Source organism: Lontra canadensis, unplaced genomic scaffold (assembly GCF_010015895.1).
Source record: "Lontra canadensis isolate GAN:19392208 unplaced genomic scaffold, GSC_riverotter_1.0 scaffold23, whole genome shotgun sequence".
NCBI lineage: Eukaryota > Metazoa > Chordata > Mammalia > Carnivora > Mustelidae > Lontra > Lontra canadensis.
In genome coordinates this window covers 12,246,887-12,267,722 of record NW_022631017.1, presented here as the reverse complement: position 1 = coordinate 12,267,722, position 20,836 = coordinate 12,246,887, and the positions used below count along the sequence as shown (strand labels likewise).

General features: G+C 41.5%; 1 protein-coding gene across 1 annotated transcript; it reads left to right on the top strand.

Moving 5' to 3' along the window:
* The first annotated feature begins 581 nt into the window (after positions 1 to 581).
* On the top strand, positions 582 to 19,503 carry LOC116870600 (amine sulfotransferase-like). The gene is made up of 7 exons (XM_032862548.1): positions 582 to 663; positions 2,817 to 2,969; positions 10,794 to 11,002; positions 14,024 to 14,147; positions 15,163 to 15,257; positions 17,396 to 17,579; positions 19,352 to 19,503. Exons 2-7 carry the CDS (start codon positions 2,828 to 2,830, stop codon positions 19,471 to 19,473), a joined length of 876 nt encoding a protein of 291 aa, XP_032718439.1. The 5' UTR covers positions 582 to 663; positions 2,817 to 2,827; the 3' UTR covers positions 19,474 to 19,503.
* The last annotated feature ends 1,333 nt before the right edge of the window (positions 19,504 to 20,836 follow it).

The following is a 20,836-nucleotide window of genomic DNA, read 5'->3' as shown; positions in this document are numbered from 1 at the left end:
ATAGTGGTATGAAGACCTCGCCAACTGTAAGACCATCAAGGGGTTTAATTCAGGCAAGTGGTGTTTGGGGGTTAAATGACATTACATTTGTGTCCAACATATTGTGGAATTTGGGAGAGTGTCTAATCCCTCAAAATACATGTATTTTCTTCTGGCAGACATGGATTTCTCTCCTCAACTTCTCAATTCTTCACACTACACTTTTTCTCCATTCTGTTCCATAAGACACAACACAAAGAATCAAAGACACCGATACTCCTGCTATTGAAGAAGAAGCAACCTTATCCATTGTACTACTGGTCTCTGGCCATTACAGTATCATGAGTGGGACAGCAAGCATACATGCACATTTTTTGCTATAATTCAAAACCACAGACTTTGAACCCTAGCCAGCATCGCTGAGTTGCTTGAAGCATTTATTTTCAAATACTTATTGTAAATGCCTCAGTGCTATTCACTAGACCTTTGGACGATCTAATGGATAACATCAGCCAACCCCTCCTTTTTAGTGATTTATTGATTCTGGGAACTCTAACTGGTGAAGTATTAAATCTCTGTGCAAACATAGTTTTTACCTGTGTCTTTCTTCTTCATCAGCACACAATTGTTCTTCTCACTTGCCTTCATATCAGAAGTTCATACTTCATTTCAAAGAACTCTAAGGTAAGTGGCTTCATTCTACCTTGGGGATGAACCACTTTTCCCTTCTCCCTTCTAGGTTCTCTGGATGGTCTAATAATCAAATTGACATAAGTCAGATAAATTCACAGAACAGAAATATAACTACATGTGTGTGGGAGACCCACAAAGTCATGATGAGTCAAAGGCAGTCTGAAATTTTAGTCTTATAAATCATCCTAAGGTAAGGAGAAGGGGGTGAAATGCTTCAGAAGTCAAGGAGGAGGAAGACAATTCACAGGAAGATGAGGAGAGCTCATATGTGGTAGAGATGTGTACCATGCCACCAAAAGAGTCTTTCTAATAGAAAAAGTTACATGTGGTAGGAGCTCTATACCTGATGTAGCTCTCTATCTAAATCCTTTTAGGCAGAGAGAGTAGAAAGCTGTTGTGAATCTGCTGGGTCTTAATTGCTTTCAACTAAAACATCATCCACGTGCCAGATTGATAATTTTGGGGATAGCATACTCTCTGTTTCCTTTCTCTTGTCTGTACTTACTAGTTATGCAGTTTTAGGTGTTTGGTGTTTTTCTAAACACTAGGCTAAAAATGTGTAAGGTATCAGCTCCTCTGCAGGAAGCAAGACTACACTGTCCTTCTTGTGCTTTGATTTCCAATGAACTGAGACATTTTCTGATTCTAAATATTTATTTAGACATTTAAGAACATACACTAAAAGAAATATTTAATTCACCATGAATGTAGTAATTATACTAGGATGTAATATAAGTAGAATATAAGGTAGTAGAATTATGTTTTGTTCATGAAAAAGTCAACATGTTAAACCTAATTGTTATTGTTTTGATCCCAAAATATGGAATTAGCTTCTGTTAGGGAGTCAGTGCTCCTTGATAATGGAAGTTAACATTAGAGCCCAATGGGTATGGAGCTGTAAATGAGGTTGTTTCTTTGAACACCAAGGACGGCAAAGATGAGGAGCCTTAAATAACTCTAGTGGCAGAGTAACTTATCTCCTCTCTCTTCCTCTACCCTTCCCTGTCTGGTCCACCTTTCTTCCCTGGCTACCAATTCATGTTGATGATTCCAACTACTTTGCAGCTTTCCCAAATCTCCTTTGTAAAGAGAGTCTTCAGTTCTCTGTTTTTTATTAACAGTGTGACTGTCACAATATATTTGAAAGATTTCTTATTTCCCCTTGTCTTATAATGACCCTTTCTGGGGCATCCTGGAATTGCTTTCAAATTGTGGGATTCTGAAGCTCTGATTTTCTCAGCTGTTCCTATGTCCAACTACTTTGTGAAACAGAAAAAAGTCATCTGAAGAAACCCCAAGTCCACTATAACCTCAGGATTCATAGCCTTCAAGATTATCTTCCATATGGTTAATGAGAGGTAATAATGAATGGCAAAAAGTACACATAAAAGATGATTCATGAGGCTGTTTTTGCACTTTCTGTGTGTCAACCATTATTTGAGTGTTTTCTCTCAGACTTTTACTTTGTGCCTTTGTTCATTTTGTCATAATGGACAGATGAATTGCTCAAATGCAAACTGGAAGATAGTCATGTCTGTTAACTCATGCTTGCTATACCCCAGTCATTCTAAACAAGGGGCACGTTAAGAAAGAAAACAAAATTTAAAGTTACCAAAGAGAACATGAATACATAAATCCCACCCAGAAAATATATAAAGAAAAGCTTCAAGAAACCTGCTGGAACCTAACACATTGTACTTCAGTTACGGGGTAGGGGGTAAATCCCAGGTGATGAAGGGGTGGCTGGGGGACAAGTGTGTCTAAAGCCTGTTCAAGTCCAACTTGTATGTTCATTTGTATGTGTGTTTGTATATATACATATATAGGTATGCTTTCTGATTAAAGTATCTTTTTTTGCAACTACAAAAATTATTTTTAAACCATTTTCTCTGTAGCTATAAAAATGGAGCACATACCCATAAAACTAACCTCTAGCCCGTGAACAGCTGGCTCTTGGCATTAGACCAAACTCACACTCAGAACCCAGGACAGTAACTTTCAGAGCCAGCCAGCTTTCAGTGACAGTGAAGAAAACAAGATATCAATTTCTTTTCACAGCATATGGTCAGCAGCTGAGAGACAGAAGGGAAGAAAACATAAAATTTTACTAATTTCTTTCCAATCGTTTTGTCTCTCTTTTGCAGGTGACTGAAGTATGGAAGACATGGACAAATTCTTATTCAAATTTAAAGGATATTATTTTAATCGATTACCACTTGATATTGGCTTTATAGAGAATTTAGATAATTTTGAAATCAGAGAAAATGATGTCTTCATAGTCACATATCCCAAATCTGGTAAGTTCTCTATTCTAATAGTTAATCTAAGGAATTACATGATACTTTTATAATGTGGGAACTCTGATTTTTAGTAGTATTCTATACAGACATATACACATAATCAATTGGATATTATAGTGTCAACTGAATTTAATATCTTATGAAGCAGGTCTTTTATAATGTAGGTAGAAGTTATTTTTTTTAAGATTTATTTATTTATTTGTCAGAGAGAGACAGCAAGAGAGCACACAAGCAGGGGGAGTGGCAGGCAGAGGAAGAAGCAGGACCCTGGGATCATGACCTGACCTGAGGCAGATGCTAAACCAACTGAGCCACCCAGGTGTCCCTAGAAGTTATTTTTGATGTGGACAAGGAAATGGAGAGAATACTGAAGTAACTATGTTGAAGACACCCTATCAAACACTAAGGTGATAAAATGGGCTTGGAAAGGATGTAGAAATATTTACCATTTAGGCACCTACTTTGGACAGAGAGTTGAAATTGTATCTAATAACCAAGTGCATGAGAAGGAGGAAAATTAACATATACTAATTCCATAATGTGTAATAATCCCCAACTATTTGGGTCTACTTTTGCTATCGCACTCAGATCAGACTGAAACATATAGACATATGTATAATGCGTATGTTCATCTTTGTGAGTGTATATATACATGCACGTCTCTTCACAGCCTTTGCTCATGTTTTGTTTTTGTTATATTTGCTGTTATGTCCTATGAGTTCTTGATATATTTTGATGTTAACCCCTTATCTAAAATGATTTGTAAATATTTTTCTCTCTTCATAGGCTGCTTTTTCTTTTTGTGGATAGTTTTCTTTGCTGTACAGAAAACTTTTTTGAGTTATGCCATTTAATATGTATTAGAAAAATATATAATTAGCACATCAAATCCATAGTTTTACAGATGTCACTATTTAGAATGAAACTAAAGGAGATAACAATGTTACACTTAAGATAACCTCAAGAAAAATAATAATACAGGAGGGCAATTTAGAAGTATCTATCTATAATTTTTTTTTAATTTTTTATAAACATATAATGTATTTTTATCCCCTGGGGTACAGGTCTGTGAATCGCCAGGTTTACACAAGAAGTATCTATTTAAAACAAAAATTTAAATAGCCTATGACTCTGCATTGAACTTCAAGGAAGCAACCCTTGGTAAACATACATACACACGTGTGCACGCACACACACACACACAAACACACACACACACACACAATGTTCCTGTGTCGTGTTTTGTAATAGCAAAAGTGGAAAACTGTCTTAACTAGATATCACAAAAGAAATGGGAAAGGTCTGAAAGATCCATATGATGACACTCTATTAGGCATTGCAAAGGATGAGTTGAAGCTACATTTAGCAAAAACAACACACATAGATCTCAAAAACAAGGTTAAGTGAAAAAAGCAATTTCAGAACAACTCAAGATACCATTTGTATGAAATACACCATAATAGTTTCAATGAACTCATATATATCAAAGCCTAAAAAAGTCTAACATACATAACAGCAATTTGAGAGAGACAGCCAATGGTAGTCGAAAGGGGCTAGATCTTTTATAAATCTATGTCTTTAGAGAATGGATTCATGGGACACTTGAGTAATTAGATCTGGTTGAACATTTACAAAACATAATGCAGTAGACAATCAGGACAAGGTGACGATCTGACAGTGTACGTGAATGAGCAAATGCTGACCTCATGGCAGCAGGCTGTGCTTCCTCTGCATGGTCCCTGCAGCTGACACACCTAGTTCTCAGAAGGACCGTCACACACACTCGGCCAGGATGTGGCCCAGTCTACCTCTCCTCTACTTCCTCACAATCCAGGTTGGAGCCCAGGCACCTGGATACTATACATGACTAAAGCTAGAGGCTTCGTTAGGCCCTTCAGTTACCAGGTAAATCCCAGTGGGGCCGTGGAACTTTCTCAATAACCAAGGCATTTAGCATGTCCCAGATTTGGAGGCTCCTTCTGTCCCCAACAACTGGGATCAGAGCTCTCGGGGGTCTAGGTATGAGAAGGCTTGTCTTCTGATGGGTCAGTGCATACTGGGCACCAAGCACGGATAAGGCCCCCAGCAAGGAGCTTGACATCATTAAATCATATGGGGTAGGTCATATTGTTAGCTCCATTTTTACAGACAAGGAAACGGAGGCACGGAAATGTCAAAAGATGTGCCCAACAACAAACAGGTAAGTGACTTAAAAAGAAGACTAGAACCCATAGCTGTCTGTCCTTAGAGCCCAGGCTCTGCTCCTAGTGCCCAACCAAATCCTACCAATTCATCAAGCTTCAGCTCAGGAAGCCTGGAGGTGATCATCCCCTTCTGTCATTCAAAGTATGTACAAATATGATTCCGCTGACCATGAGAAATCAGGAACCCACTGCATCTCCTCAGTAGGAGGGTAGAGATTATATCTGATTCAGCTCTGTGTTTCAAGAAAAGAGCCTGACAAATAAAGAATGCTCAGGATATGCCTGATGGATAACAAATGAATGAAAACACCAATGAGTGAATGAGGGCAGTTTCACCTGACTGATTCCGTTGAGTCCCTAAATACCTCTGCCCAGCCCTGGGGTGCTGTCATACAGAGCTCTCTTGAGATCAGATTCAGCCTAGGCTTTTCTAAGGATGGGTCTCCAATATCTTTATTATTTGGCAAACACATTCATATATACACACGAAGACACATATATACACATATACATACACATATACAAGGAAGATGCAAGGGGCTCAAGGAACCCATGATTATGGGTGATGATGGGGGGAGGCTTGGGAGAAGGGATAGGGTTAATGGACAGATGGCCCTGTTCAGCTCAGTTCAGTTTAGCACCTTCTTCCAAAGGCCTGGGTGCTCCTTGTACCTGAGGAATTTTTGCTCCAGACCTAGTATCACCTCTGTTCCACTTGGTAATTGACAGCTGTGCCTGAATCCCATAATTATACCAGTTAGGGACAAGAGGTAGGGGAAGGTTTGGGCTAAATATCCAGAGGTTGGGAGAGGTGTAGCATAGGGACAGAGATAGGGCAGAATTATTGCTACTGTTCATTCGGGTTGGGGGGAGCATCTGGGTACTTGGTGAGGTGGAAGGTCAGGATTTTGCTGTTGACACAGTTTCTTTGCTCAAGGTAGACTGCAAAGAGGCTCTCAGCCTTGGTGTCAAACTCCTGCTTGTAGGAGAAGACAATGGCCTGGATGTGGCAAGTTGATTATTCTTTGATGTAATTGACCATCTTGCCAATGTTGGTGTCATCCAGGGCAGCATCATTCTCATCCTGGATAATGAAGGGGGCTGGCTTGTTATTGTGGATGGCCAGGAACAAGGCTAGAGCAGCCACTGTTCTCTCAAGCACTGACAAATTGTCCATAGACCATAAGAGTTTTCCAGGAGCCACATAGTTGTAGTTGGTGCCATCCCAGTAGGACTCCTCAGGGTTCTCAGGGCTCAGAAATGTCTGAGTACTCTGTTGTCAGATAAGGCTTGTAGATCTCATTAATTTTGGTGGCCACACATTCAAAGCAAACATTGAAGCAGTCAAGGTGCTCCTTCTTGATCTGTTCAAATGCCTGCTTGGCTTTCCTGGCTTGCATTTGGGCTCCCTCCAACTCATCTGAGGTCTTCTAAAACTTATCTCAGATACTTCCTAGATTTTCCACAGCTTTCATGTCAGGGGCAGCTATATGCTGGAGTATACTCGCTGCTCACTCAGCTTCTGCCGCAGTGTACTCACCTCCTGTTTGATCTCCTCAGCCTGGGCATCCTCAGATCTTCACACAGGTCACCGTAGTCAAGCTCAATGAGGGCTTCTCACACAGAGTTACTGGAAGTTCACTGGGAACTACTCACTAAATCTTCCCTCTGGGACCTACACTCTCCCTGACTAATGCCATCCATAGTGTCCTTACACAGTGCCCACGTGATGTCCTGCATCTCGTAGCAGATTGTGGTGGTCACTACATTTCTGTTCAAGCTTGGTCTCAATGGCTGTGACCTCCTTCTGTAAATGGGTCATTTCCCTGTTGGTGTCCCAGTTTATTGTGGACCTCCTCCATCTCATCATTCTTGTCATTCAACTCTGTTCCCTGTAGTTGTTTTCTCTAGTAAGAGACTATTGTATGGTTTCCCTCTCTCTCTTCTCCCGACCCTGTTAATCTGTTTTGTTTCTAAAATTCCACAATACGAGCGAAATCATATTGTCTTTCCCTGACTGACGTGTCTTGTTTAGCATAATATACTATAGCTCCATCCACAGCATAGCAATGGCAAGGTTTCATCCTTTTTGATGATTGAATAATATTCCATCATTCATCTTCTTTATCTGCTTATCAGTCAATGGATGTTTGGGCTCTTTCCATCATTTGGCTCTTGTTGATAATGCTGCTACAAACATGGGGGGTGCATTTATCCCTTTATTTCAGGATTTTTGTACGTTTGGGTAAATACCTGATAGTGCAATTCCAGAGTTATAGGATAGTTCTATTTTTAATTTTTTGAGGAACCTCCATACTGTTCTCCAACTGGCTACACCAGTTTACATTCCCACCAACATTGCAAGAGGGTTCTCCTTTATGTCATCCTCCCAATATGTGTTGTGTCCTGGGCTGTAATTTCAGCCATCTGACAGGTGTGTCATTTTATCTCATTGCACTTTTGGTTCGTATCCCTGATGATGAGTGATGTTGAGCATCTTTCATGTGTCTGTCAGACATCTGTATGTCTTCTTTGGAAAAAAAGTCTATTCATTTCTTTTGCCCATTTCTTAACTGGATTATTTGTTTTTTGAATGTTGAGTTAGAAAAGTTCTTTAAAGACTTCAGATACTAACCCTTTATGAGATATGTCATTTGCATGTATCTCCTCCCATTCTGATGATTGCCTTTTTAAAAAATTTTTTAAAAGATTTTATTCATTCATTTGAAAGACAGAGATCAGCAGTAGGCAGAGAAGCAGGCAGAGAGAGAGGGGGAAGCAGGCTCCCCGCTGAGCAGAGAGACCAATGCAGGGCTCTATCCCAGGACCCTGGGATCACGACCTGAGCAGAAGGCAGAGGCTTAACCCACTGAGCCACCCAGGTGATCCTGAAGATTGCCTTTTAGTTTTATTGATTTTTTCCTTCACCGTGCAGAAGCTTATTATCTTAGTGATGTTCGTATCATAGGGGACAGGAAGAGAGGAAATATTTGCAATGTTGACAATTTAAAATGATCTACAATGTAGTAGGACTATAAATCAAGAAGTAGGACACAGCAATCTGACTTTATAAAAAGAGCCAAAGAAACGAGCGGGAAATGTGCAGAAAAAAATCACCCTCCACCAATACCAACAACTTCCCCAAACTGGGAAACAATGATATGTTCATTTACATCTCCTGGACTGAACAACACTGGAGGGGTGGATAACTCTGAATGCTGACAGGGAGTGCATAGAAATCTGCATGCATTAACATATTCCCCTGAGAGAGTAGATTGAAGCAGATTCCCCAAAGAGCCATCTGGTACTCCCTGCACGACCGCAGTCCAGACATAGGAGACAATTCCTGTCTTGCCTATTTGCCTCCAAGAAAATCTCATGCGGGTGCCTAGGGAGCAGGAGTGAGAGTGTACACTGCAGATTGTTTGGTGGGGGGGTGTCCGTTGGGGGAGAGCAGACAGGACAGTGTGGGAATGCACACCCTGAAACAGCATCTGATAGACACAATGGATCAGACGTAGCATATAAATAAATGTTAAACTACAGTGTACAGTGGTAAACAGAAACATATGATGCCCATGGATTGAAAATACAAACACAGGGCTCCTGGGAGGCTCAGTGGGTTAAGCCTCTGCCTTCAGCTCAGATCATGATCTCAGGGTCCTGGGATCGAGCCCCATATCGGGCTCTCTGCTCAGCAGGGATTCTGCTTCCCTCTCTCTCTCTGCTTGTAATCTCTGTCTGTAAAATAAATAAGTTATAAAAAATCGAAAAGAAAATACAAACACATACAATAATACCTATTTCATAAGAACACATTCCAGTAAAGTATGCATTTTAAGCCCCAAAGCCCCAAAGCCTGCTTGTCTGTGGTGGGTTAGGGGTTCGATGAAAGCAGGAGATGAGATAAAGGAAGGAATAACAGATCAGGGAGGGCCTACTGAGAATCGGTGATGTTACTATATGAAGAACTGAAGGGAAAAGCTTAGTACATCATCATGCTAACACCTGACCATGAAATAGGTGGGAAAAAAAAGAAAGGAATGAAGGGAGGAGAAAGGGACAAAGGAAGGAAGGAAGGAAAAGAAAGGAAGAAAGAGAAAGAAAGGAAGAAGGAAAGAAAGAGAGACAGAAGGACTCAATATGAATGAAAGCGGCATGGACACCTGGGTGCCTCAGTTAACTTCTGCCTTAGGCTCAGATCATGATCCCAGGATCCTGGAATTGAGTTTCGCCTCAGGGTTTCTGCTCAGTGGAAACTCTGCTTCTCTCTCTACCCTTTTCCCCTATTGTTATCCCTCTCTGTCATTCTCCCTCTCTCAAATAAAGAATAAAGAAATAAAATCTTAAAAAAACAAAAGGAAAAGTGGAGTGGGAGAAGAAGCTGAACACATCTGAATTTTTGAATCTGTGCAGAGATTTTGCATTCTCTCATTGAGTCTCTATAGAACTGTGGCATTCTACATAACTTCTCAGCTACCCTCAAGCTGTGATCCCTCCTGCAGAAGCAGTGTCTGTTATCTGGGAAAGCTGAAAGGATGCCAGAAAGACTTCCAGAGCTTTGTAACAAAGAGTTTTCATTCAGTTTGAGCTCCAGCTGTGGTAACACAAAGGCCTCTGTGTCCTTGGTCTTCCCTGGGCAACACTGGAGGACTACAACACCTAAAATTAGGTCCTGGGTGGACCAGATAAGGGGCACACCAGCTGCACCTGTCGCAGGGAATGTATGCCCAAACGTGATCTTGCTCACTGGGTGCTGCTACTTAGCATGGGTGATGGGATGGTCTTAGGAAGCAAGGCTGGGATGGGAATTGACAAGGGGCCAGTGGGTTTTCTCATTTCAGAAGCTGATTTGAGTCTTTCTGGGACCTGTGACTTTTTGCTGTGGTAAGTCTTTTAAGGCATTGCCTGGATATGTCAGAAGGATTACCTGTATGAAGTGTGTTTTCAACCTTAAAGCCCCATATATGAAGCATGCACATGAACTGTAAGGAAAATAACCAGGCAATTACACCCACATACTTTGTGACAAATGTCCACTCTAAGTGAAATTAGGTGACATAGTCATAGTAAGAATTGTCACATCCCACTTAAAGCGAAAGGTCCAACATTCTGCATCATCTTTCCCTTCCCACCTCCATGTAGGTGTCCAGGAGCCTCCTTTAAGGATTTATAATGAACATTGTTTCCCAAAGTGGAGATCACAGGAGCAGAAGCAAATGGCGGGAAGGGCGACAGCTGGGAAGTGCCTCCTTCCATGGATTTCCTTTTCCTTGGCTTCTTTTGGCTCATGTTCTAGGAGTGGGGTTGGGGAAGGAAGTAGAGAGGCAGGCATAGAAGATCATTTGAAAGTCCCATATGTGAAGCAGAAGAAAACATGGAAGAGTCAAGGAATAAATCTGTGGGACAAATGCCCACGGAGTTTCAAATGGAGCATCTCCTGAAACAGGAATAGAAAGGCCACATTTGCTTTCTTTCTCCCACACTGCACTTTACATATGTTAACAATTCCATTCAGATAAAATTACATTGTACTTATTATAGTAACAAACTCTGATTCATGATACATCTACCTCCATTTTGGATCATCATTGAAAACAAAATTATTTCTTTACAGGAACCATCTGGTTTCAGCAATTATTAAGTCTGATTTATTCTGAGGAACATCGCAAAGGCACTGGAAAACTGAGAACCATGGACCGAGTCCCCTTCTTTGAGTACAAAACTCCAGAAATGGATTTTGAGGAAAGACCATCGCCTCGTCTCTTCTCTACCCATCTCCCACACTACTTGGTTCCCAGTGGGCTGAAGAACAAAAAAGCCAAAGTAGGAAATGGACTCTGACTGCTGAGAGCTAACTGCTCTTTTTCACTATTTCATTTCATTTCAGGACATCAACACTGTGCACTCATCCAGCTGTTGGCAAATGTAGCATTTTACACACTTTAGTTTTCTTTTTTGTTTTAAAGACTTTATTTATTTGAGAGAGAGAGGGAACAAGCAGGGCAGGTTGAGGGAGAAACAGGCTTCCTGCTGTAAAGGACCCCTCCTCTCACCCCCACTCCCATGCAGGGCTTGATCTCAGGACCCTGGGATCATGACCTGGGCTGAAGGCAGACACTAAACCAACTAAGCCGCTCAGGCACCCCTTTACTTCAATTTTCAATAGCCATCTGTTTTCTTATCTCATAGTATCAGATTTGTATCTTGCACCCTTTGTTTTCTGATTATACAAGTAATGCAGTCATTAGAAAATGAAAGAGTATATATGTGTTCATTTAATTTACTTTATACAGGGTGTTATAATATCATATATAATATATATCCTTTCATTTTTGAATCAGCTGTATTAGCAAGGATGTATAAAATGCTAGCAATTTCTTCTGTTTGCTCTGCGTGCCCTCCCTCATTCTTTTTCACACTTTACCTCTTTTGCCTACTTTCTCTTCAAATGTACCTTGTTCCTTGGAATTCCAAGGGAACCTCAGAGGCAATCATTCATCTCTGCTAAAGTATTGTCTCTCCGTCTCCCTGGATCAGTCGCCTCCATCCACTGATAATTTCAGCTCTTGACTCATGACTTTCCACTCTCCCTCTACTCCTGCTGCTCACGGGATTATTTCTAACTTGAAGTGAATGGTGTTTTCTCAGCACCAGAGAAGGCTGAGCCAAATTGTACCAGCGGGGTCAACGGAAAGAGGCAGTCATTCTCGGGGTCATGCAACTGCAGGATTGCCTCCTTCATGTTGACCTCCTCAGGCTCTGCACTGGTCTCCCATACCTCTACCCCTGCCAAACCTCATAGTATTGACACCACCTCCAGTGACCTTTTCCTTCACCAACCTCCGGAGTTTATAAGGTGGTATAAACCTGCCTTTATTCATGACACCATTTGCCATCTGTGTACCTGTTATTTATTGTCCATTTCTGGCCAGAGTGTAAACATGAGAGAGATGGAGTTTGCAGCACATGGAATAGTGTCCAGAGGGTAGTAGAGTTGAGTGAATGAACAAAGGCATCACCAGTAATTGTCCTAACTTGAATCCTGACTTGAAGCACTTTGTTCTCAGAGAGCTGCCTCCTTTGCCTCCCACTCCTTTCAGTTGTCCCTGGAGTGACCAGTCACCACATTCAGATCTCCAGTCCCTCCCTCTCCACCTCTCCACTCCCTCTCCACATTCTCTCATCCATCTCTTCCACTTCTCCGCATCCACCAATAGCTCCATATTTGACATTCAAATCACTTTTGTCTCAATTCCCTTGCTCTAGCCAACTCTATTATGATCAGCTGCCAACCCCTAATTCTGGTGAAACCCAGTACTTGTATATTTGTGCCTGTGTTCATGAATCTGGTAGCATGCTAGGAAAAAACCAGTACACTTAAAAGTTGTATCTTCATTTTACTTTTATGGCCTCAATTCTCAAATTTACATTTTAAATGTTTTGCTCCCCTCTCCCCTTTCTAAAATAACTGCTTGCTATTGTCTTCTGTCTTCAAAAACCTCAATATCAATCTTCTCCAACTATCGCAGTAAATGACTCTCAAAAAACCATTCCCAGTCAATGACCTCCACGTTAGAAACCTCCACTCATTGCCTTCGCTCCTTAAGAAGAAAGGTGGTATGTGTACATCCTGATGGTATTTTGATTTTATCTTCAAATCATTACATTCCCAACATTCCCTGTATTAAAAAATGTGTCATTATCTACCTAAGAGAGTTAGTATCAGGACAGGTGGCACAAGTGACTCAGTTGTACCATTGGGTCTAGGTCACATTTTACTTCTCTAAACATATAGATTAATGACAAGAAGCCATTTTCAAGGCCAAAGTAGGAGACAGGAAGAGTCACAGAAAGGGAATGAAAAGAACTTCTTCCTTCATCTTTAGGAGGATCTTTTCTTTCTTTATGGAGATATCAACCACTGCTGACAGTTGTTTGATATTATCAATCACTTTGTTGATATCAGGTAATCCCCATGCAAGAAGAGCTCTATTTCCAGTACAATGGGACCACTCAGTGCTTACATCCATCTTCCCATCGCCTAGCTTAAGGTTGGCTCCGGGCAATGTGCAGGGAGCAGTAGGTGAATGAAAGCTTTCCTAGATGCTTCCCGAAGGAGGCACACAATATATACATGCCATTGCACAGTGAAAATACAAGCCTTGGGTTTCATCCAGGGCCCCTGAATATTCTGTACACACAGCGAATAAGCCACTTAAATGTGGGTTGGACAGAGATTGATGATATTTTATATTCTAATGTCAATGGGTTGCTTAGGTGTTTTATGAAAGTGTGCCTTTGGATTGTTTAAAGCAAACAACTTTTAAAACGAATCCTATATTCCTCCAATACAAAAAATACTGAAGTAAGTACTGCATGAAAAGTACCTGCAGTTTACACTACAAAGATATATAAATAAGAACTATGTAAGCCATATGCTGAAGGATGAAAAAACACACTATGAATTTTCCAAGATGATTTGAAAATATCTTAGTACGTTTTTCCTATTGATATACAATTTTATGGCTATGGGTCATTGTGGCATGTATTAGCTTGTTGCTATAGGGACAAGAGACTATTGTTGCTCTCTGTCAGGGTGAGTTGAGAAGAGGTACCATGGGAGGTGTGTCTTGAGGAGTAATTGAGAGTCACTAGGCCAGTCGTAAAGAGAGAGGCATGGCTGAGAAGGGGAAACCCAAAATACAAAGAGGGCTGAGTATATACACGACATGATTAGGGAAATGTAAAGTGAAGACTATAGGCTTCATCCGATTGGAAGGTTGTAGGGTAAAAATATGAGAGAATGAAAGCCTCAGAAATAATGAATACCTCCTTTCTTTCCAGATTATTTATGTATACAGAAACCCTAAGGACGTTATGTGCTCATATTTTCCCTTTGCAAAGAATGTGACGTCACAATTTACAGGTACCTTTGAGGAATTCATGAAACGATTTCTCGAAGGAAGAGGTAACTATAATTTATAGCATAAGCAACATGTTTGGCATCCTGTGGTAAACTTTTAAGCTTAGTGAATTTGGCAGGGAGAAGATGATGAACTTAAGTTGAACAGGGGTCAGTAATCAATGTATCAAGGCAGTTGGTAGGGTTGTCTTGGATGACTATGACCAGGCATTGTTACAAATTTTGCTTACTCCTGCTCCCTCTCAGGAGACCATCAGGTTACAGTTATATCACCAGAAAATATTTAAATTTACATCTAACCATGGCAAAAGGGATTCATGAGCTTACAGTTTTCCAGTCTAGCTCAGAGAGAAGCATCTCAATTTAGATCACAAGATTGGGCTGTGCACAGCCTATTGCATGGGGAGCTCTACTTGACAAAGTTCTGTTCCACATTCCTTTCTCTTTTTAATATTTTTAAATTTTTTAAATTTTTAAGTGTCCTCTAAGCCCAATGTGGGGCTTGAACTCACAACCCCATGATCAAGCATTGCATACTCTAACCTGGGAGGTAGCCAGGTGCCCCCTGCATTCTTTTCTGAGGTGCCAGTGTGCCTGCTTGAGCAAGAGAAACACCTACAGACGTAGGGATGATGATCTGGAACAGGAGACTTAACTAACATTAGTCTCTGTGCAGAGCTCAAGTAACCCATCGGGGAGCCTTCATGTTGCATGCAGCAGGGAAATAGCTCTGTGTGTCTTTAGGGACAGGGTGAGAAGCAAAGAGGAGAGGATTCCTTTCTCTGTTCTCTGGGTTCGGTTTTTCTCTTCCTATGGGTAGATGATTTTCTGTCTATATGAAATGCATTTTTAAGAGACTGATTGTTCCTTGAGTTCATGTAATTGTTTCCCATGGGAAAGTTGATAGCTCTCCCATAACCAGGTGCCAGAGGAAATCAGGTATCTGCAAACAGACTTCCTTTTCCTTCTATGTTATAAGATTCCTGCACCTCCCATAACTGTAGCTTCTTCTCAACCTGTTCAACATAATTACCTAAATATGTATCTGTTTTTCCCACAGTGATGGGAAGTCTTTGGTTTGACCACATCAAAGGTTGGTATGAGCACAGAAGCCTCTTCAACATTCAGTTCATGACCTACGAGGAGACGAAGAAGGTGAGAAACATGACATCAGAGACTTCATGGCAGCTGAAAGGCACCCTGAACGAATGAATTGATCGTTAGTGGGTAGAACACCCAAAAACAATATCAAATTTGAGATCCCGGATTAGGTGTACAGGAGACCTCTTTCTTCTATCAACCTGGACCTTGATTACTAGGTTGTCATTTACAATTAATTAACTGGAACTTTCTTTTCAAAAACTGACTGTGTAGGAGGCATTGTCTCTTTTTTTAAAATTTATTTTTTATTTTTATTTTTTAAAAACATATATTTTTATCGGCAGGGGTACAGGTCTGTGAATCGCCAGGTTTACACACTTCACAGCACTCACCCCAGCACATACCCTCCCCATTGTCCATAACCCCACCCCCCTCTTCCTACCCCCTTCCCCCCAGCAACCCTCAGTTTGTTTTGTGAGACTACGAGTCACTTATGGTTTGTCTCCCTCCCAATCCCATCTTGTTTCATTTATTCTTCTCCTACCCCCTTAACCCCCATACCACCCTGAACGTGCCCGATCTCATCTGATCTCAGAAGCTAAGCAGGGTCGGGCCTGGTTAGTACTTGGATGTGAGGCATTGTCTCTTAACCTATGAGGCCATACACGTGTTTGACTCTCGTGAGCCAGATTTTTGGTCACCTGTTGATGGATTATGAAATCAATTTTCTGCTTTTGATTCTGGTAACTTTCTAGATGTTATATTCATCATTGTGGAATGCATCCCATGGGAAACTTTAATCTTATCTGTGTATGGTTAAGCACTGCATGAAAAATTAAGTGGAATGTCTGTGTATGATTAGAAGGAATGCAGCTCCCAGTAGTCAATGATGAACGCATTAAAACAGAAGAAGTTCTATTACTGATTGTCTGAATCCCGGAGGCAGGCTAGCCTGATATTGTTTGTGGCATCTTCAGCATGTCGTGAATGTCCCAGGCATTTTCTGTCCTTCTTTCCTATCATATCTAGTGTGGCAATGATGTCTCCTCTCATAGTAGCAGGATGGTTGTTGTAGCTCCAAAGTCATGTCCCCAGATGACAGCATGTATGGCAGAAAGAGAGGGAAGTGGGACAAGAATGACTTCCTTGCCTTGCTTTGCTACCATCTCATCACTGGGAGGAAAATCACTCTTTTAAGCTTCTGTTTGACTTCATCTTTCTGTTTCAATACCAAAATTGGGGCATTGTGACCACCCTAGATGAATGTCTTGTAGAGAGCAATGGGTGTGCATGAGGATCTTGGATCAATCAGGATCATTACGGGACAGGGGCTGCACACTGCTGCCCGAACACCATCAAAGATCTCTAAGCAGGAAAGAGGAGAAAGAGCTGCAAGCCAGGCAAGAATAAGGGCTGCCACCTGCTGAGTATTTGTCCCTGGTTTCTGTTACCCTGCCCCAAGCTCATGAAACCCTGCTTGGACTCGCTTGTTGAATCTGTAACACCTACCAAAGAGAGACTCCGACCATGATTGGCCTTGTAACATTCTTCACACTATGGCCTCTCCATTGCCTCCAGCCTCTTCTCCCCATTTTCTCATCTGGGCCAAGCACCTGTAAAGCTACACCAGGGAAACTCAAATTCTGATAGTCCTGTAACCTGGTATCTCATACCTTCCATGCAACCGCAACACTGCGTATATTCTTTCTTTTGTCTGGACTCCACCCCTTCAATGTGACTATCTAGAAAACACCTCTCTTTGCTTGAATTCTCAGGACAAGTTTGTCATCGCTGTTGAGACTTCCTCTCAATTCTGTTACACAGCTACTCTCTACCCACAGGTCTGCGTACTGACTTCCCAGCTCCGATTCCCCGTTGTGCCTCTGTGCCCCTGCTCCTTTGCATGGGCAGTGTCTGACATAGGTATCTGCTTCCGCAATACTTGCTGAGTTAACGCAGATAAAATGAACATGAGTGTTCCCAAATGAACCCAAATACGCTCTAGAACAGTGCACAGTGAAAGATGAATTTACCAAGAAGGCATAAGCAAGTCACTTCATGGTCCAACTCCATTTTTCTAGCCAGCATAAGCACCTACATTTTTCACTCCCATAACAATACTTAGCTGTGGCTTTTGTTGAAGTCTTCTTTCTTATAATGTGCATAATTTACCATACTCTGATTTATTTCAGGATCTCAGAGGTTCTGTGTCAAAAATCTGCAAGTTTCTGGGGAAAGGATTGAGTGAAGAGGATATGGATGCGGTTGTGAGACAGGCCACATTTGAGAACATGAAGTATGACCCACTGGCAAATTATGACAATATAATGGCCACTGGATATGGGCCGAATGTAAAAGGTCATTTCCTTCGCAAAGGTGAGGGTGAACAGTGAGCAGCCATGTTGCCCTGAGATAGCAATGGGCCAGATTGTAGCTTTTAAGCTTGTTGGTGGACTTTCCTAACATCATAGGCCCTCGTGGGCCTGTTCATTTGGCTAGAAAGATGATTTCCTATGATTTCTTCTGGTGTTCTACAAGGAGACTCTGTTATTTGTTCTCTGAATGAATCTAGTGAGTAACTTATAGTCACAAGGTCTTCTTCATGGCCCCCTGACAATCTGCCGATTCCTAGCACAATGTCTCCACAATTGGTTGTTCATTTAGTGTTAGATTGCTTCCCATCATTAGCGTGCGCTCAGCTCCTGTTGGAGAGTTAATGACAGGTCTGTGGCCCTCACTGGCTGCTCTTCCTTCTCTGCGCTTTACCCTCAAGCTCCTCCAGGGATGACTTAAGAACACACATTCACTGCACTTTTGTTCCTGGGCAGGACTGTCATGTGTCCTCTAGGAAACCAAATTTTTACATCATAGAAAGGTATAGGAAATATCTGATACTTCTGGTGACTGGGATTTTAAATGAGTAACTCTTTATATAACTCATACATTGGAACAAGTTAAATTTTTTTTATTTTATACCATCACTCTAATGATATTTTATGATTTTAAAACATGGAAAATATATAATACAGAATGAGAAACATAAACTTTATGGTCAGTCATAGGGTTCTATGCCTCTATGTCAAGTAGCAAGAAATATTCGCTTTGATTTCTCTAAATTAGGATTTCCTTCACTTAATCTCTTCCTATGTCTTTTCTTATTCAACTCGAAAATATGACCACTGGTACCTGGGAGCCCACCTGAGGTGGGGACTTGCCTTCCCGTTATGCCCCACACACTCTACCCTGTTGTCGATGCTAAGGCCCTTCGCAACAGCCCTGTCCTTGCACCTGCGACTTGTTTCTCTTTGAAAAGAGAAAATGTTCTGTGTTCCTCCATCTTTCACACACCTGAAAATGACAGACTGGAATGGCTAAGAGGGAAACTAGGAGGAGTCAAACCACCTGTGGAAGTGACTTGCGACCCCTTATGTTTATTGTGCGCTCACATGCACTCTTCTCTTCGGTGAGGTGCAACGGGGCGGGACTTCATTTGCACCAGCGTGAGCATCCTGCACTGTTGTGGTTTGTGTCTCCAGTTTCCTTAGAGTTTCCATTTGTTTCTGTTATTGTTTACAGTGCAGTGTGTTTGAAGATCAGTGTCTCTTTTCTTGCCTCTGCTTCTGTCATCTTCTGTGTGTCATCAGCCCTCCGTGTCTAGAAGTTTAAAGTAAGACTGTTGTGAACCTAAAGTGGGTAAAGGAGTAACTACAGGTGAGCTGATCCAAAGTGTAGGACTACAGGTGGCATTTTCCAAGTCTCTCTGAGCATCCGTGTCCTCATCAATAAATGTTAGCTCATCGATATGTGATTCTATGGACGTTTTAAAGGAGTTCAGAAAACTACCAGAGCCCAAGCTAGCCTGGAACGCAATAGTAAACAAGTTGCCAGGGTTTTCTTCTTTTCCAGCTGGCTGCCAGCTGAGAAGTTGGGCTAATGATCTTCAATTACACCAGAACTGCCAGGATGAGGTTGTCCCCTGGCCAGGAGGTGAGAGAGTGACAGGGCGTGGCCGTGTGCAGGAGTAAGTGAGGACCCTTATGGGGAGAAAAAGGAGAGTGCCAGCAATGCTTCTCCCATCACCACTAAGGTATCAAGCTACCTCTTCCGCAGAATCTTCCCTGATGCAGTTGCCTTGTTTTCCCTCCCAGGTACCATCGGAGACTGGAAAAATCACCTGACTGTTGAGCAGAATGAAAGGTTTGACAAGATTTTCCAAAGGGAGATGAAAGATTTTCCCCTGGAGTTCACCTGGGACATGAATGAAGACTAGAATGTGAAGAAAAGCACAGATCTTTAAGAAAGCACTGTCAGAAGGAAACATATTGAATTGTCCATGTTCATCTTTGACTGTCACTGAATCATTACTGGAAAACCTGTGTGATGAATAACTATGAATATTCCAACTCTCCACCAAATGCCATCTGTGGCCTGTTGTCCATTGGCGGGGATCCCCCAGTGTCTGTTCGATAGAGGGTTTCCTCTTGGTTTTGGCATATAATTAGGGAAGAGTTTTAATTTTATGTCCAGAAATTCCAAAGGTCTTGGGCCAAAAAGAGGTCATAATATGTGATCAATTTACATCTTATAATAGAAGTCTTGTCATTTATAAAAAAAGTTACTTACGGCCTTTCTTCATATGTAAGGTTTTAACTTTTATGTAGTGAGTCAACCTTTCATTTTATGGCTTTTAGGTTTTGTGTCTGACTTTGAGTGTTGCCATCACAAGTATTTTCATGCATTCATAAATCCTATCTTTCTTTCTCTTATGTTGTAAGAAAACGATATTTTTCTCACACATAACAAATTGACCCAAGACCGTTGATCAAAGAGCCACCATTTTAAGTAGGCATTTTAATAAATTCAGAGACATGACCTCGTCCCAGTTTCATGCACGTGAGCCAACTTATTTTTCTGATGATGTACTTTTCCCATAACCATGCCATAATTTCTTAAATAAGTTAATAAACATCATGACAAGTTGTATAGGAATAACACAGAGGGCATTAGGAGAAGGGAAGGAAAAGTGAATTGTGGGAAATTGGAGGGAGAGACGACACATGAGAGCCTGTGGACTCTGAGAAACAAACCTAGGATTTGGAGGGGAGGAAGATGGGGGGACGTGTGAGCCTGGTGGTGGGTATTAAGGAGGGCACGTATTCCATGTAGCACTGGGTGTGGTGTATAAACGATGAATCTTGGAACACAGAAAAAGTAGAATAAAATTAAAAAATAAAAAAAAGAAATGTTGCTGAGTACTGCTTTATTCCTAAAAAGTCATTTAAAAACTGGCATTAACACTAATTGAGTCTTCCCATTCAGAGATATTTGTACCCTCAGCATTAATTTGTATTTTCTTTCCTGTCATTTGGTACAGAGACTGGGGCCTTATCCATGCTTCGCTTATTTCCTCCAGAGTTTACCCTAAGCAGGCCCCTGTGGTATTTCTAGCTATTGGGAGGAGGATATTTTTGAGTTATGTTTTCCAACTGCTGATCGCTGCTCCTGGAGCTTTGCCTTCTCATGTATCCCCTGGGTTTCTGGTAGTAAGGCTGGCTGAGAGGAAGCAGGGCAGTCAGTGCAGGCCTGCAGGGGTGTGGGGGTGTGGGTGCGGCCATCCATCAGATTCTGCAGGC

Excerpts from the sequence above, each read along its gene's own strand:
- LOC116870600 (XM_032862548.1), top strand. The coding sequence starts at position 2,828 with ATGGAAGACATGGACAAATTCTTATTCAAATTTAAAGGATATTATTTT. Across the intron at positions 2,970-10,793 it reads AGTCACATATCCCAAATCTG|GAACCATCTGGTTTCAGCAA; the intron begins GTAAGTTCTCTA and ends ATTTCTTTACAG. Across the intron at positions 17,580-19,351 it reads AGGTCATTTCCTTCGCAAAG|GTACCATCGGAGACTGGAAA; the intron begins GTGAGGGTGAAC and ends TTTCCCTCCCAG.